Source organism: Ranitomeya imitator, chromosome 4 (genome assembly GCF_032444005.1).
Source record: "Ranitomeya imitator isolate aRanImi1 chromosome 4, aRanImi1.pri, whole genome shotgun sequence".
Classification (NCBI taxonomy): Eukaryota; Metazoa; Chordata; class Amphibia; order Anura; family Dendrobatidae; genus Ranitomeya; species Ranitomeya imitator.
The window spans coordinates 438,224,078-438,239,577 of NC_091285.1; the positions used below are offsets into that span (position 1 = coordinate 438,224,078).

The 15,500-nt window shown below is 39.3% G+C and overlaps 1 protein-coding gene across 4 annotated transcripts in view; it reads left to right on the plus strand.

The window, feature by feature from the left end:
* Positions 1 to 15,191, plus strand: part of PARP6 (poly(ADP-ribose) polymerase family member 6) — a 115,986-nt gene extending 100,795 nt beyond the window's left edge. For 2 of the 4 annotated variants that reach the window (XM_069765619.1, XM_069765620.1), the window contains exons 18-24: positions 3,476 to 3,548; positions 4,047 to 4,116; positions 6,522 to 6,601; positions 8,776 to 8,850; positions 9,036 to 9,099; positions 14,286 to 14,370; positions 14,714 to 15,191. In XM_069765619.1, coding sequence (XP_069621720.1) covers positions 3,476 to 3,548; positions 4,047 to 4,116; positions 6,522 to 6,601; positions 8,776 to 8,850; positions 9,036 to 9,099; positions 14,286 to 14,370; positions 14,714 to 14,816 — 550 coding nt within the window. In that variant the 3' untranslated portion in view covers positions 14,817 to 15,191. The remainder of the gene's footprint in view (positions 1 to 3,475; positions 3,549 to 4,046; positions 4,117 to 6,521; positions 6,602 to 8,775; positions 8,851 to 9,035; positions 9,100 to 14,285; positions 14,371 to 14,713) is intronic. The other 2 variants (XM_069765621.1, XM_069765622.1) reach the window with 1 other exon arrangement.
* Positions 15,192 to 15,500: the final 309 nt, after the last annotated feature.

Genomic DNA, 15,500 nt, shown 5'->3' on the forward strand with positions numbered 1-15,500 from the left:
CCTGTACTGAGCGGTCACCGTTACCGCTCATTACAGTAATGAATATGCGGCTCCACCTCTATGGGATATTCATTACTGTAATGGGTGGTACCATGTGAGAGGGGGACTTTCAGCCCCAAAAATGGGCTGAAAATCTCGGCTTATACTCGAGTATGTACGGTAATTATTGCCATCTGATATATAACTTATCATTGTTAATGAAGTTTTTTTTCTATCTCACTTGAGTTTATTGAGTACTCTATGTGCACATGATTGTTGGTACTTACCTTGTGATTCCATGCTCCCGTACTCTTTTCTTGTTCCTGAATCTTGATTAAATAAAATTTTATAGCCTTTTATTTTTCAAATAATAATAAAGATTAATTTTTTTATCTTTTATGCTTTGCAATTTATCGTCTTACCTCTATACGCTAAATTGAGGATGTGCATATAGATTTTGTGAGCAGACGTTTTTGCCCTACTCTTTATAAAACTGTGTTAATATATTACAGAACAACGGCAGTACGGGAGACAAATATACCAGGATGGGGCACCGGATAGATACGCCACTGAGGTCAGACTATACAACTTTGCAACAAAGCTATAGTGTTGAAAATGAATAGGGAAAATGTGAATTTGGGTGGAAAATATTTTGGCATGGGGGAGGCCCATTTGAAAGTTCGCACCGGGGCCCATAACTTTGTAGTTGTGCCACTGGTTGTGTTTAGCACAATTTGCACTTTATTATCTGCTCGGACACTTTCTCCATACAACATATATTGTGCAGTTGTTTGAGCACTTATGAATATTGGGGGTTATATATACACCTGACTATATATTGGGCAGGACCAGACTTTTGCTCCTTATTGTTTGATGCTCTGTTCTCTTTTTTCAGGTACACTGCCATTGTAGATTTATTGTTTTCAATCCTGTTTTCTATGTGATGTATTACGGTAATTGGATATTATTTGGTCACCACATAGATATATGCATATATACACTGCTCAAAAAAAATAAAGGGAATACTAAAATCTCACATCCTAGATATCACTGAATGAAATATTCTAGTTGTAAATCTTTATTCATTACATAGTGGAATGTGTTGAGAATAGTGATGAGCGAATATACTCGTTACTCGAAATCTCCCGAGCACGCTCGGGTGACCTCCGAGTATTTTTTAGTGCTCGGAGATTTAGTTTTCCTCACCTCAGCTGAATGATTTACATCTGTTAGCCAACATAAGTACATGTGGTGATTCCCTAGCAACCAGGCAACCCCCACATGTACTTATGCTGGCTAACAGATGTAAATCATTCAGCTGCGGCGATGAAAACTAAATCTCCGAGCACTAAAAAAATACTCGGTGGTCACCTGAGCGTGCTCGGCAAATCTCGAGTATATTCGCTCATCACTAGTTGAAAACAATAAAACCTAAAAATTATCAACGTAAATCACAACTAATATCCCACGGAGGTCTTGAGTTGGAATGATGCTCAAAATCAAAGTGAAAAATGAAGTTACAGGCTGATCCAACTTCAGTGGAAATGCCTCAAGACAAGGAAATGATGCTCAGTAGTGTGTGTCGCCTCCACATGCCTGTATGACCTCCATACAACGCCTGGGCATGCTCCTGATGAGGCGGATGGTCTCTTGAGGGATCTTCTCCCAGACCTGGACTAAAGCATCCACCAACAGCTGGACAGTCTGTGGTGCAACATGATGTTGGTGGATGGTGCGAGACATGATGTCCCAAATGTGTTCCATCGGATTCAGGCCTGGGGAACGGGTGGGCCAGTCCATATCTTCAATGCCTTCATCTTGCAGGAACTGCTGACACTCCAGCCACATGAGGTCTGGCATTGAACTGCATTAGGAGGATCCCAGGGCCAACTACACCAGCATATGGTCTCACAAGGGGTCTCAGGATCTCATCTCGGTACCTAATGGCAGTCAGGCTACCTCTGGAGAGCACATGGAGAGCTGTGCGGCCCTAAAAGAAATGCCACCCCACACCATTACTGACCCACTGCCAAACTGGTCATGCTGAAGGATGTTGCAGGCAGCAGATCGCTCTCCACGGCATCTCCAGACTCACATCACATCTGTCACATGTGCTCAGTGTGAACCTGCTTTTATCTGTGAAGAGCACAGGGCACTAGTGGCGAATTTGCCAATCCTGGTGTTCTGTGGCAAATTCCAAGTATCCTGCACGGTGTTGGGCTGTGAGCACAACCCCCGTCTGTGGACGTTGGGCACTCAGCCCATCCTCATGGAGTCGGTTTATAACCGTTTGTGCAGACACATGCACATTTGTGGCCTGCTGGAGGTAATTTTGCAGGGCTCTGGCAGTGCTCCTCCTGTTCCTCCTTGCACAAAGGCTGAGGTAGTGGTCCTGCTGCTGGGTTGTTGCCCTCCTATAGCCCCCTCCACGTCTAATGGTGTACTGGCCTGTCTCCTGGTAGCGCCTCCAGCCTCTGTACACTACGCTGACAGACACAGCAAACCTTCTTGCCACAACTCGCATTGATGTGCCATCCTGGATGAGCTGCACTACTTGAGCCACCTGTGTGGGTTGTGGAGTCCGTGTCATGCTACCACGAGTGTGAAAGCACAACCAACATTCAAAAGTGACCAAAACATCAGCCAGAAAGCATTGGTACTGAGATGTGGTCTGTGGTCCCCACCTGCAGAACCACTCCTTTATTGAGTGTGTCTTGATAATTGCCAATAATTCCCATCTGTTTTCTATTCCATTTGCACAACAGCATGTGAAATTGATTGTCAAACAGTGTTGCTTCCTAAGTGGACAGTTTGATTTCACAGAAGTTTGATTTACTTGGGAGTTATATTCTGTTGTTTAAGTGTCCCCTTTATTTTTTTTTAGCAGTGTATTTGTTGGATAGGAATTTCCAAGTTTATTTCCTTTTTCTTTTAATATTATTAAATATTTATTATTTAGTATTATTAATAAAAGTTACAAAAAAATTAACAATAGAGATTTATTCACCTCGTTACACAGTGCATATGTGACCTAAGCATCCAAGTGCACCCTTGAATACGGGATATAGGTACCATTGATGGGCTGGCTGTGTTGAGGCCGATTTCAGGATTTCATTAGGATTTGTCTGGAAATTAATTTGTCATAGTTTGTATGGGTTCATTTTCAATGGAAACCATTAAGAGAGCATTCAAGTGCCCAAGATTGATATATAAGAGGAAAGTGTTCAATGGAAAGATGTTTTAGCAGTAAGAGTTTTGAATCCTGTTATTCCGTTCTACTATTTTATTCCATTATTACAAGATGGATTTGTGTTAGGATATCCATTGGGATAGCACAATATGCTGCGTTAAAATGGTAAAAAATGACAAAATCTGCAGTGTAGCTTCCTAATGGCGACTCTAGCCCAGATTGATTCCTAGTCTTAATTCTCTGCATGTATGATGCCTCTTGTCAGTTCATTGCCACAGTTGACTGTTTTGTCTTTCTTCCAATCAGCGGCTCTCATATTGAGAACTGGCATTCTATTCTGCGGAATGGACTGGTTAATGCATCGTACACCAAACTGCAAGTAAGTTCATCTTTAAATTAAAAAAAAATATATATATAGTACTGTTCAAAAGGTTTAGGCAGGTCTGGGAAAAATGCTACAAACTAACCATGCTTAAAAAAAAATAGAAGTGTTAATAGAGTCAGAATGAGGCCCTCATAGACTTGCCTTGAGAGTTTGTGATCGTTACCTCGGACTTCTGGTTAGTCAGATGTTGTAGTCACAAGATGGCGGTACGGAACTGGAGCGGCACCAGGAAGAGCTGAACAGGTTCCCTTTAAACTGTAGAAGCAAGTCATCAACTATACTTCTTGACCTAGTGTATGTTATATCATGAGAGAGGATATTTGGGTGACAACAATGAGTTTTCTACCATAAAATAATTCTAGTAATAGTCATTGTTTTCTTCATTTCCTCAAATATTCAACAACATATGAGTCAGAAGATGAGTTACATGCTGTACTCCGTACTCACATGTGTGTAAGATATTACCGACATGTCATTGGGATGTATTTACAGTTGCACGGAGCAGCGTATGGGAAAGGAATATACCTTAGTCCCATCTCCAGTATTTCATTTGGATACTCAGGTAGGTAGTAGAAAAAATGGGGTACCAGGTATGTACACAGTAATTTAAATGTACAGATTCTTTTAATCTTATGGTTTTAAGGATCAGGACATAAACATAACCTCAGATGAGCAGCAACATTTGACAAATTACACCTTGTCATTATTTATTTAACAAAAACTAGGCCAAAATGTGTGAAAAATTAATTAAGTACATGCTTAATACTTCCGATTGAATTAAAAGGGTGAGTACCAACCAGCTGCTAATGAAATGCCCTGATTAAATGTTCACATCATGTGTGGCCACATCTGTAAAAGCAGAAGTTTTTAACACTTTGCTGGTTTAGATAATTCAGGCTTGTGTTTACACAATGCCAAGCAGGAAAGATCTGAACAATGATCTAAGAGAAGCAATTTTGAGGGTCATCAATCTGGGAAGATTTAAAAGGACATTTCCAATTACCGTAAATAGGAGGCCAAAATCCCTTTAGAACATTGTTAGAGACTGATAAAGTCATAACGAAAATTGTGGCTTAAAGTTATTGTTGCTAACAGTGGCTCTACAAGCTTAATTCATGGGGTGTACATAATTTTTCGCACATTGCTTCTGCATTTTAGCCCAGTTTTTGGTAAATTAATAATATCACAATGTAAATTGTCATGTGTTGTGGTACATCTGAGGTTGTATTTATCTATTTTTTTTCTACTATGTTCATATTTACAATGGGAGAAATAAGTATTTGATCCCTTGTTAATTTTGTAACTTTGCCCACTGACAAAGACATGAACAGTCTATAATTTTAAGGGTAGGTTAATTTTAACATTGAGAGATAGAATATCAAAAATAAAATCCAGAAAATCACATTGTATAAATTATATAAATGTATTTGCATTTTGCAGTGAGAAATAAGTATTTGATCCCCCTACCAACCATTAAGAGTTCTGGCTCCTACAGACCGGTTAGACGCTCTTAATCAACTCGTTACCTGCATTAAAGATAGCTGTCTCATATAGTTACCTTTATAAAAGCCTCCTGTCCACAGACTCAATTAATCAGTCAGAGTCTAACCTCTACAACATGGGTAAGACCAATAAACTTTATAAGGATGTCAGGGACAAGATCATAGACCTGCACAAAGCTGGAATGGGCTACAAAACCATAAGTAAGACGCTGGGTGAGAAGGAGACAACTGTTGGTGCAATAGTGAGAAAACGGAAGAAATACAAAATGACTGTCAATCGACATCAATCCTTGATCATGAGGAAGGTGAGAGATCAGCCTTAAACTACACGGGGGAACTTGTTAATGATCTCAAGGCAGCTGGGACCACAGTCACCAAGAAAACCATTGGTAACACATTACACCGTAAATGTTTAAAATCATGCAGTGGCCGCAAGGTCCCCCTGTTCAAGAAGGCACATATGCAGGCCCATCTGAAGTTTACCAATGACCACCTGGTTGATTCTGTGAGTGACTGGGAGAAGGTGCTGTGGTCAGATGAGATAAAAATTGAGGTCTTTGGCATTAACTCAACTTGCTTTCTTTGAGGAAGAGAAATGCTGCCTATGACCCAAAGAACACCATCCCCACTGTCAAGCATGGAGATGGATACATTATGTTTTGGGAGTGTTTCTCTGCTAAGAGCACAGGACTACTTCACTACATCAATGGGAGAATGGATGGAGCGATTTACTATAAAATCCTGAGTGACATCCTCCTTTCCTTAGCCAGGACATTATAAATGGGTCGTGGCTGGGTCTTCCAGCAAGACAATGTCCCAAAACATACATCCATGGCAACAAAGGAGTGGCTCAAAAAGAAGCACATTAAGGTCATGGAGTGGCTTAGTCAGTCTTCAGAAAACTTACAGAGGGAGCTGAAGCTCCGAGTTGCCAAGCGACAACCTCAAAATCTTAATGATTTAGAGATGATCTGCAAAAAGAGGAGTGGACCAAAATTCCTCCTGACGTGTGCAATCCTCATCATCAACTACAAACAACGTCTGACTGTTGTGCTTGCCAACAAGGGTTTTGCCACCAAGTATTAAATCTTGTTTGCCTTATTTCACACTGCAAAATGTAAATAAATTTATACAATGTGATTTTCTGGATTTTATTTTTGATATTCTATCTCTTAATGTTAAAATTAACCTACTCTTAAAATTATAGACTCTTCATGTCTTTGTCAGTGGCCAAACTTACAAAATCAACAAGGGATCAAATACTTATTTCCTCCACTGTAAAACCATGAAATACAAAAATGACTGCACGTATTTGACTAAAAAGTTATTGAATTTGTGGTAAGCAAATAATTGGGACTTGGCAGGAAAGCAAAAATAATGCTTGCTCTATTATTTGAGTAACAGCCGCTGACCAGTATATTTGGTTACGTTTCCAGAAAATAGTTACTTTATGTATTTTATGCAGGTATGGGGAAGGGGCAACATCGAATGCCATCAAAGGATGAGCTGGTACAAAGATATAATCGAATGAACACTATTCCTCAGGTAACATGTGAAAATGTTATTCACAAGTGCTGAATTATCACCTTAAAGGATTATTCCTACAATCGTATTGTTTTTCACAAAGCACAGTGAATACCTACTTATTGTTTATAAACAGACTAATCACAACATGAAGTTTCTTTGATGTATTCGTCCATTTTTTTTTAATCTCCATCTGCCCCTCAGTGCATTCAGCTTCCTATAGTTGAATGGGCAGTCCTATTCTCACACTGCTGAAAATGACATTTCCCAGCAGCACCTTGCATCTCCTCAGTGCTGCACTCCCCTCCTTCCCTATCCTGTGTGTTCCTGACTAACCCCACCTCTTGATGAGTTATCATCAAGCTAATCTAAGTGTAGAATTCACCATTTGCTTCTGGGCTTTCTATGCTCTTGTAAAGCTCACTGTATGATAGATTTTAACATCTGCCATCTACATCAGCATAGCTGCCTATGTTTTTACATCATTGCTCTGTTAAGCTGGTTTCTAGCAGAGCTCAAGTCTCCTGCTGAGCTGTCAGCAACAGGCAACGAACACGGCTGAGCTCTGCACTGCCTAGTAATTACATGCTCCATTGAGAAAGACTGCAGGGGACTTGAGCTCTGCTTTAAACCAGCTAGCAATGATGTAAAAACACACATACTGCTTTACTGATGTAGATGGCAGAAGATAAAATCATCCAGTCAGGGTACTATATACAAGCATATAATGTACATATGTCTGGATGTCCAGACATTAATAACAACATACACCTTAATAATTGTTTTTTTCTAATTCACTGTGTATACACATTTCCATGTTTATATGTCATGAAGATTCTTTAGAATGTGCTACCCTTATGTCTGTACCTCATAGGGGGTCTAAATATATGTGGGTCTTTCCTTAACAATAGCTCTCCCCTCTCTGCAATCTTACTACCCCTTCTGGGGGAAACAAGCAGAGGCACTATGCTCCAGGGAATACATGGGCAGCAGTGAATGCAAATGCCCAGAGCACAAATGGGTCTCACTACACTTTGACCACCGGTCTTTGACCCCAGTACCTTCTCGTTTAGGGAACTGGGAAACAGGTCAATGTTCTTATGTTGTAGAGGGCTTTCAAGAAACTGCCTTGTTTTGCACTTTGTACTCTTTACTTAATGATGGAAACACCATTTCAAGATAAGCGCTATTTCTGCATACAAGGTATACATTTTGTGGATAAAGAAGATTCTCGAGTTATTGGGTCTATCATTCTGTAATTAAAATATAATTTATCCAAACACTACCATTCTTAATAAACAGAAAGTTTACAAATTCCTATGCTTAACTTTTTTTTTTTGCAGCTTATAAAGAATATAATATCTTGTGCAGACTTACATACCTACAACCCCTGGCAAATATTATGGAATCATAATTAGAGCAAAAACTGTGAAAACATTCCATGAAAAAAGACACATAAGGTCAATGTCATGGCCTGCAAGTAGTCCGGATCACAATCCAATTGAAAATCTTTGGTGGAAGTTGAAGAAAATGGTCCATGACAATTGGAGCCAGATTGATGAAGAGTACTGTTTGACACTCATTAAGTCCATGCCTCAGAGACTGCAAGCTGTTATAAAAGCCAGAGGTGGTGCAACAAAATACTAGTGATGTTTTGGAGTGTTTTTTTGTTTGTTTGTTTTTACATAATTCCATATTTTTTTTCCTCAGAATTGAATGATTCCATAATTTTTCCCCTATGCTTGGTTAAAAAAAGTAACCATTACTGACTACCACATTTTTTGTTCTTGATTTCTTTTAGTGTTTCTTAAAGCCAGAAAGTTGCCATTGAAATGACTTTAATTTTGTGCCATGTCTGTGATCTGCTTTTTTTCTACAAAATTAAACAACTAAATGAACATCCTGCAAGGCCGGTGATTCCATAATTTTTGCCAGGGGTTGTATAAAAAATAATATGTTCTGGGCCACGCTTGTTATGAGTCCAATATAAGATGCATAGATTGCCTCCACAGCATGAATGCCATGTGTGCAGGCTTCATTAGCTCAGTGTGTGAGCAATGCTTATTGAGGTGTCTAGAATTCTTAAAGTTATAGATTTTGCTCTGTACAGTAATCTAATATAGGCACAGTACTGCAATATCCATATCTGTGATATGGGAGCTACTTTATATTTTTTTTAATAAGCTTGTCATCAGTTTTCAGTAACAACAAGCAGAACTTTGAATTCTTCTTTGAGTATGATACAAACTGAAGCTCAAGATCCATGTAAGGTAATGAATGTGAAGTAGTTATAATATTCAGTATTAGAGTATATAGTCTAATTTGTATATAAATTATAGCTATACATAAAATATAAAATATGTTTCAAAGGTGAACAATAACATACTTTTTTATTAACCTTTCCAAACTATTTTGTCCTATCAATGATTTTTTTCTTGTCATCCCTTTCTATTAGACTCGATGTCTCCAGTCTCGTTTCTTGCAGAGTCGGAATCTCAATTGTATTGCACTGTGTGAAGGTAATAAATAATTTCACTATATAATGTTGTGATCTTCTGAAGAAGCTGAAATGGTTCCCTTACAGATTTAATTAAAGGGGTTGTCTCAAGATACATTTTCAGGAGCGCCCTGAAGATTGACAGTACAGAACATTGGCATGGTTTCTCCGCTTGTCTCAACTTTGATTTCCCCCAGACTGCTAGCTTAAAGGGAACCTGTCACCTGAATTTGGCGGGACTGGTTTTGGGTCATATGGGCCGAGTTTTCGGGTGTTTGATTCACCCTTTCCTTACCCGCTGGCTGCATGCTGGCCGCAATATTGGATTGAAGTTCATTCTCTGTTCTCCGTAGTACACGCCTGAGCATGGCAATCTTGCTATATAATATCACATAAACCATCCGTAATCATAGCTCATACTCCACAAAACAGCACATAGTACAGTCCACTTTGCACATATACAATATATCCGTCAGGTATGTACAGTACAGACCAAAAGTTTGGACACACCTTCTCATTTAAAGATTTTTCTGTATTTTCATGACTATGAAAATTGTACATTCACACTGAAGGCATCAAAACTATGAATTAAAACATGTGGAATTATATACTTAACAAAAAAGTGTGGAACAACTGAAATTATGTCTTATATTCTAGGTTCTTCAAAGTAGCCACCTTTTGCTTTGATGACTGCTTTGCATACTCTTGGCATTCTCTTGATGAGCTTCAAGAGGTAGTCACTGGGAATGGTATTCACTTCACAGATGTGCCCTGTCAGGTTTAATAAGTGGGATTTCTTGCCTTATAAATGTGGTTGGGACCATCAATTGTGTTGTACAGAAGTCTGGTGGATACACAGCTGATAGTCCTACTGAATAGACTGTTAGAATTCGTATTATGGCAAGAAAAAAGTAGCTAAGTAAAGAAAAACGAGTGACCATCATTACTTTAGAAATGAAGGTCAGTCAGTCCGAAAAATTGGGAAAACTTTGAAAGTGTCCCCAAGTGCAGTGGCAAAAACCATCAAGCAATACAAAGAAACTGGCTCACATGAGGACTGCCCCAGGAAAGGAAGACCAAGAGTCACCTCTGCTTCTGAGGATAAGTTTATCCGAGTCACCAGCCTCAGAAATCGCAGGTTAACAGCAGCTCAGATTAGAGACCAGGTTAATGCCACACAGAGTTCTAGCAGCAGACACATCACTACAACAACTGTTAAGAGGAGACTTTGTGCAGCAGGCCTTCATGGTAAAATAGCTGCTAGGAAACCACTGCTAAGGACAGGCAACAAGCAGAAGAGACTTGTTTGGGCTAAAGAACGCAAGGAATGGACATTAGTCCAGTGGAAATCTGTGCTTTGGTCTGATGAGTCCAAATTTAAGATCTTTGGTTTCAACCACCGTGTCTTTGTGCAACTCAGAAAAGGTGAACGGATGGACTCTACATGCCTGGTTCCCTCCGTGAAGCATGGAGGAGGAGGTGTGATGGTGTGGGGGTGCTTTGCTGGTGACACTGTTAGGGATTTATTCAAAATTGAAGGCATACTGAACCAGCATGGCTACCACAGCATCTTGCAGTGGCATGCTATTCTATCCGGTTTGTGTTTAGTTGGACCATCATTTATTTTTCAACAGGACAATGACCCTAAACACACCTTCAGGCTGTGTAAGGGCTATTTGACCAAGAAGGAAAGTGATGGGGTGCTACGCCAGATGACCTGGCCCCCACAGTCACCAGACCTGAACCCAATCGAGATGGTTTGGGGTGAGCTGGACAGCAGAGTGAAGGCAAAAGGGCCAACAAGTGCTAAGCATCTCTGGGGACGCCTTCAAGATTGTTGGAAGACCATTCCCGATGACTACCTCTTGAAGCTCATCAAGAGAATGCCAAGAGTGTGAAAGCAGTCATCAAAGCAAAAGGTTGCTACTTTGAAGAACCTAGAATATAAGACATAATTTCAGTTGTTTCACACTTTTTTGTTAAGTATATAATTCCACATGTGTTAATTCATAGTTTTGATGCCTTCAGTGTGAAGGTACAATTTTCATAGTCATGAAAATACAGAAAAAATTTTAAATGAGAAGGTGTGTCCAAACTTTTGGTCTGTACTGTATATTTTTTTTATTTTTTCCAATGGGAAGAGGGTCATGTGACACATCAAACATATTGAGAATTTCACAAGAAAAATAAAGACGTGCTTGGTTTTAACATAACTTTATTCTTTTATGAGTTATTTACAAGTTTATGACCACTTATAAAATGTGTTCAAAGTGCTGCCCATTGTGTTAAGATTGTCAATGCAACCCTCTTCTCCCACTTTTGACACACTGATAGCAACACCGCAGAAGAAATGCTAATCTAAGGGGGTCAGATTCCTTGTAGGAATGCTCGGACCTAACACCCATAATGTGGTGGTGCACCATCTTGCTGGAAAAACTCAGGGAATGCACCAACTTCAGTGCATAAAGAGGGCAACACATCATCATGTAGCAATTTCAGACATACAGTGGCATTGAAGTTTCCACTGATGAAGAATGGCCCCACTATCTTTGTACCCCATATACCACACCATTCCATCAGTTATGGGTGTCAGGTCTGAGCATTCCTACATGAACAGTTTCCTGGAAAGAGGATTGGTCGTCGTGGGCCAGTTGAATGGCCACCAAGGTCTCCCGATCTGACCCTTAGACTTTTATCTTTGGGGTCATCTGAAGGCAAAGCTCTATGCTGTGAAGATACGAGATGTGCAGTATCTGAAACAACGGATACTGGAAATCTGTGCTTGCATTTCTTCTGTGGTGTTGTTATCAGTGTGTCAAGAGTGGGAGAAGAGGGTTGCATTGACAATCCAACACAATGGGCAGCATTTTGAACACATCTTATAAGTGGTCATAAACTTGTAAATAACTCATGAAAGAATAAAGTTACATTAAAAACAAGCACACCTTTGTTTTTCTTGTGAAATTCTCAATAAGTTTGTGTCACATGACTCTCTTCCCATTGAAAAAAAAAAAGTTGGATCCAAAGGCCGACTTTAAAATGGTCACCTCACCACCCATCTTGAAAAGTTTCCCCCCTACCATATACTAATGTGCCACAAACAGGAAGTTGATATCACCAACCATTCCCATTTTATTTAGGTGTATCCATATAAATGGCCCACTCTGTACATACAGGCTCTATACACATGAGCATACCAGGAGCCCATTCTCTACCTTGGTATTAAAGAGGAATACAAAGTTTTTCCTTTCAGATCTATACAGAAGATAAGAAAAAAAAATCTTGCTGTTTTTTGGCCATGTTGCCATACTACTACAATAGTGGGTATTCTTACCTAGAACCACTGCTTCTAGGGGAGAGTACGTCTGTGGAGTGCCATATGGAGTCATCATATACAGTCCCTGACCGAAGTTATGTCTCTTATCCATGTTATGTAAATAAAAGCTTATAACCTGCCGTTAAATTTATCCATTTGTTTAGGTTAAGAAAATAAATTGGCATCAATGCAGAAATATTGATCAGTTAATGGACACAGAATGGTCAGATTTTGGCAAGACAAAAGTTTTGTCGCCCACAGAAAGTAATTTGATATTCAAACAAATAATTAACTTAAAATACAAATATATGTTGCAGAACATTGGTGAATGATGTTGTGGTTCTATTAGAGTCATATTTAATATTTTGTGTCACCTCCATGAGCTTGAAGGACTGCATCCATGCGGTTCAACAATGATTCATACAATTTATTAATGAAGTCATCTGGAATAGCACAGAATGCAGTCTTACATGCCTCCCAGAGTTCATCTAGATTCTTTGGTTTTATCTTCCAAGCTTCCTCCTTCATCCTACCCCAAACATGCTCAATGATGTTCATGTCTGGTGACTGGGCTCGCCAGTCCTTGAGCACCTTAATCTTTTTTGTGTGGAGGAACTTTGCTGTAGAGATGTATGTATGAGATGGAGCACCATCCTGATGCAGAATTTTACCCCTTTTATGATTTGGAATATAAGAGGTAGCTAATACTTCTTGATATTTTAGGCTATTGATATTGCCTTCCACCTTGCAAATGTTTCACACACCCCCATACTGAATGTAACCCCAGACCATGATCTTTCCACCACCAAATTTAACTGTTTTCTGGGTGTATTTTAGATCCAGTAGGTCTCCTGCAGTATTTGCGGCCGCTGTGGTGTAATTCTACTGAAGATCCATCAGAGAAATCCACCTTTTGCCACTTTTCCAGCGTCCATCTGTTTAGCAAGCTATGGGACTTTGCAAATGTCACACGGTTTTTTATTTGCCTTTTGTTTAGTTCAGGCTTCTGGGCACTGATTCGACCATGTAGGCCATTTCGAGACAGAATCCTACAAACTCTTCTAGATAACACAGGGACTTGAGGTGACCAGGCCTGTTGGAGCTCTGCTGCAGTGGAAGAGGGGCTTGTTTTGGATCTTCTAACCAACAAACGTTCCTCCTGAGCAGTTGTCTTGCAGGGTCTGCCGGACCTGGGCTTGTCAAACACATCTCCAGTCTCTTTAAATCTTTTTTTAATTATTTGTACTTGACGCTGAGACATATTAAAGGTGCCAGCCACCTCTGCAGTGGATCTGGTCTTCAGCCTCTTGATAAGCCAGGCTTTGGTCGCAAGATGGATTTTTGGCATGTTGTCAGAGCTCAAGTTGCAGTTCAAGTGAAGGTCTGGAGTGCTGGGTTTCTTTTTATACACACACACTAATTAACCGATCATTTACCGAGCACAAGTGAGGATGTAAACTAGGATTGGGTGCATTATATGACCAGGTGACAAAACTGTTGTCTCATCAAAATCTGACCATTCTGTGTTCATTAACTGATCAATATTTCTGTATTGATGCCAATTTATTTTCTTAACCTATACCACATTTCGGAGAGTTTCAGCTTTCAAAAGAATAATTTATACAACCAATGGATGAATTTAACGTCAGGTTATAAGCTTTTAGTTACATAACATGGATAAGCGACATAACTTCTGTCAGGGACTGTATGTCTAGCCTTGAAAATCGTTTTGTGTTTCAAAACTAAATAGGCTAAAAGTTGTGTCCTGATTTATTTCTCAACAAATCTTTATATATGGTAATATAGAGAATTAAATTACCAAAATCCTTATGATCAAAAATATTAGTTGTGCAAAGTTTATTAACCATAAATGATTTTTTTCCTCTACTTAGTAATAACATCAAAGGATCTACAGAAGCATGGGAATATTTGGGTGTGCCCTGTGTCTGATCATGTCTGCACACGCTTCTTTTTTGTGTAAGTAGTGATTTCTTAGTCTAATTTACAGTATTGAATGTTCTTTTCAATTTTTCTTAAAAATCAATGATAAGAGAAAATAGCTAAAGTGGACTTGCAAGTTTTCAAGTTTCAGGACAAGTGGTGACGCCTCCACTGCTGCTTTTAAATATTTTTGAGTCATAAGAAAATATATTGGTTTCTAAAATTAAAATCTGGGATTTTGTTTGTAAAGCTTTGTTGGATGGCTTTTCTTTTGAATGTGGCTGAAAAAAAACAATCACTTGAAAATATGTTTTAAGGCTTGAAGTGTATTTTAGTTGTGAAGCTTTAAATTTTCTATTTCTACATTATTACATCAAAGGTATGAAGATGGCCAAGTCGGAGATGCCAACATCAACACTCAGGACCCCAAAATCCAAAAGGAGATCATGCGAGTGATTGGGACACAAGTGTACAGTGGATGAGGGATAATATCCTCAGGATTATAATCAAAGCAAAAGGGAACAGTCTGTCCTATCTGGGACCAAGAACATGAGGCAATCTGTGACCTGCTTCATATATGGAAGATTTAAGGTCCTCTCTGTGACTGGGTAGACCTTTCTAATGTGGAGAGGAGGGTCTTGCACTGATCAGGCTCTCCAGGCAACTGTAAGATATCATTTTATGCTGAGATATCGCAGGCCTGGGACTATTCCTGACATATATTGACTTTGCCGTGTGTCAGCACTACCCACTTTCCATACTTTACCCCTTACTCTGAATACTTCACATTTACAACTGTTTGTTTAACAAAAAAAAAGAAAAATGTAAAAAAAAATAAATCTGAAGGTTTTATTTCATTTTTGTTGTTGATTATTTTTTAAATATTAAGTGTAACATTTACATCCTGATCAATTTAGCCTAAAGAGGTTTTGTGCAGCTTAACCCCTTAATGATCGCCAATATGCCTATTCTCAGTGGTCGTTAAGGGGCCTTAATCTTTCACAACACTTCTTCACAGCACTGAGGATTAAGTGTATAGCGCCCCCAGCAGGCAAATCTCCTGCAGGTGACAGCTGTATATGACAGCTGACACCTTGAGGCATCGCCCACGGCCAGTTTTTAAACCGATTGAGGTCGATTAACTCCTTAAATGCTGCTGTCTAACA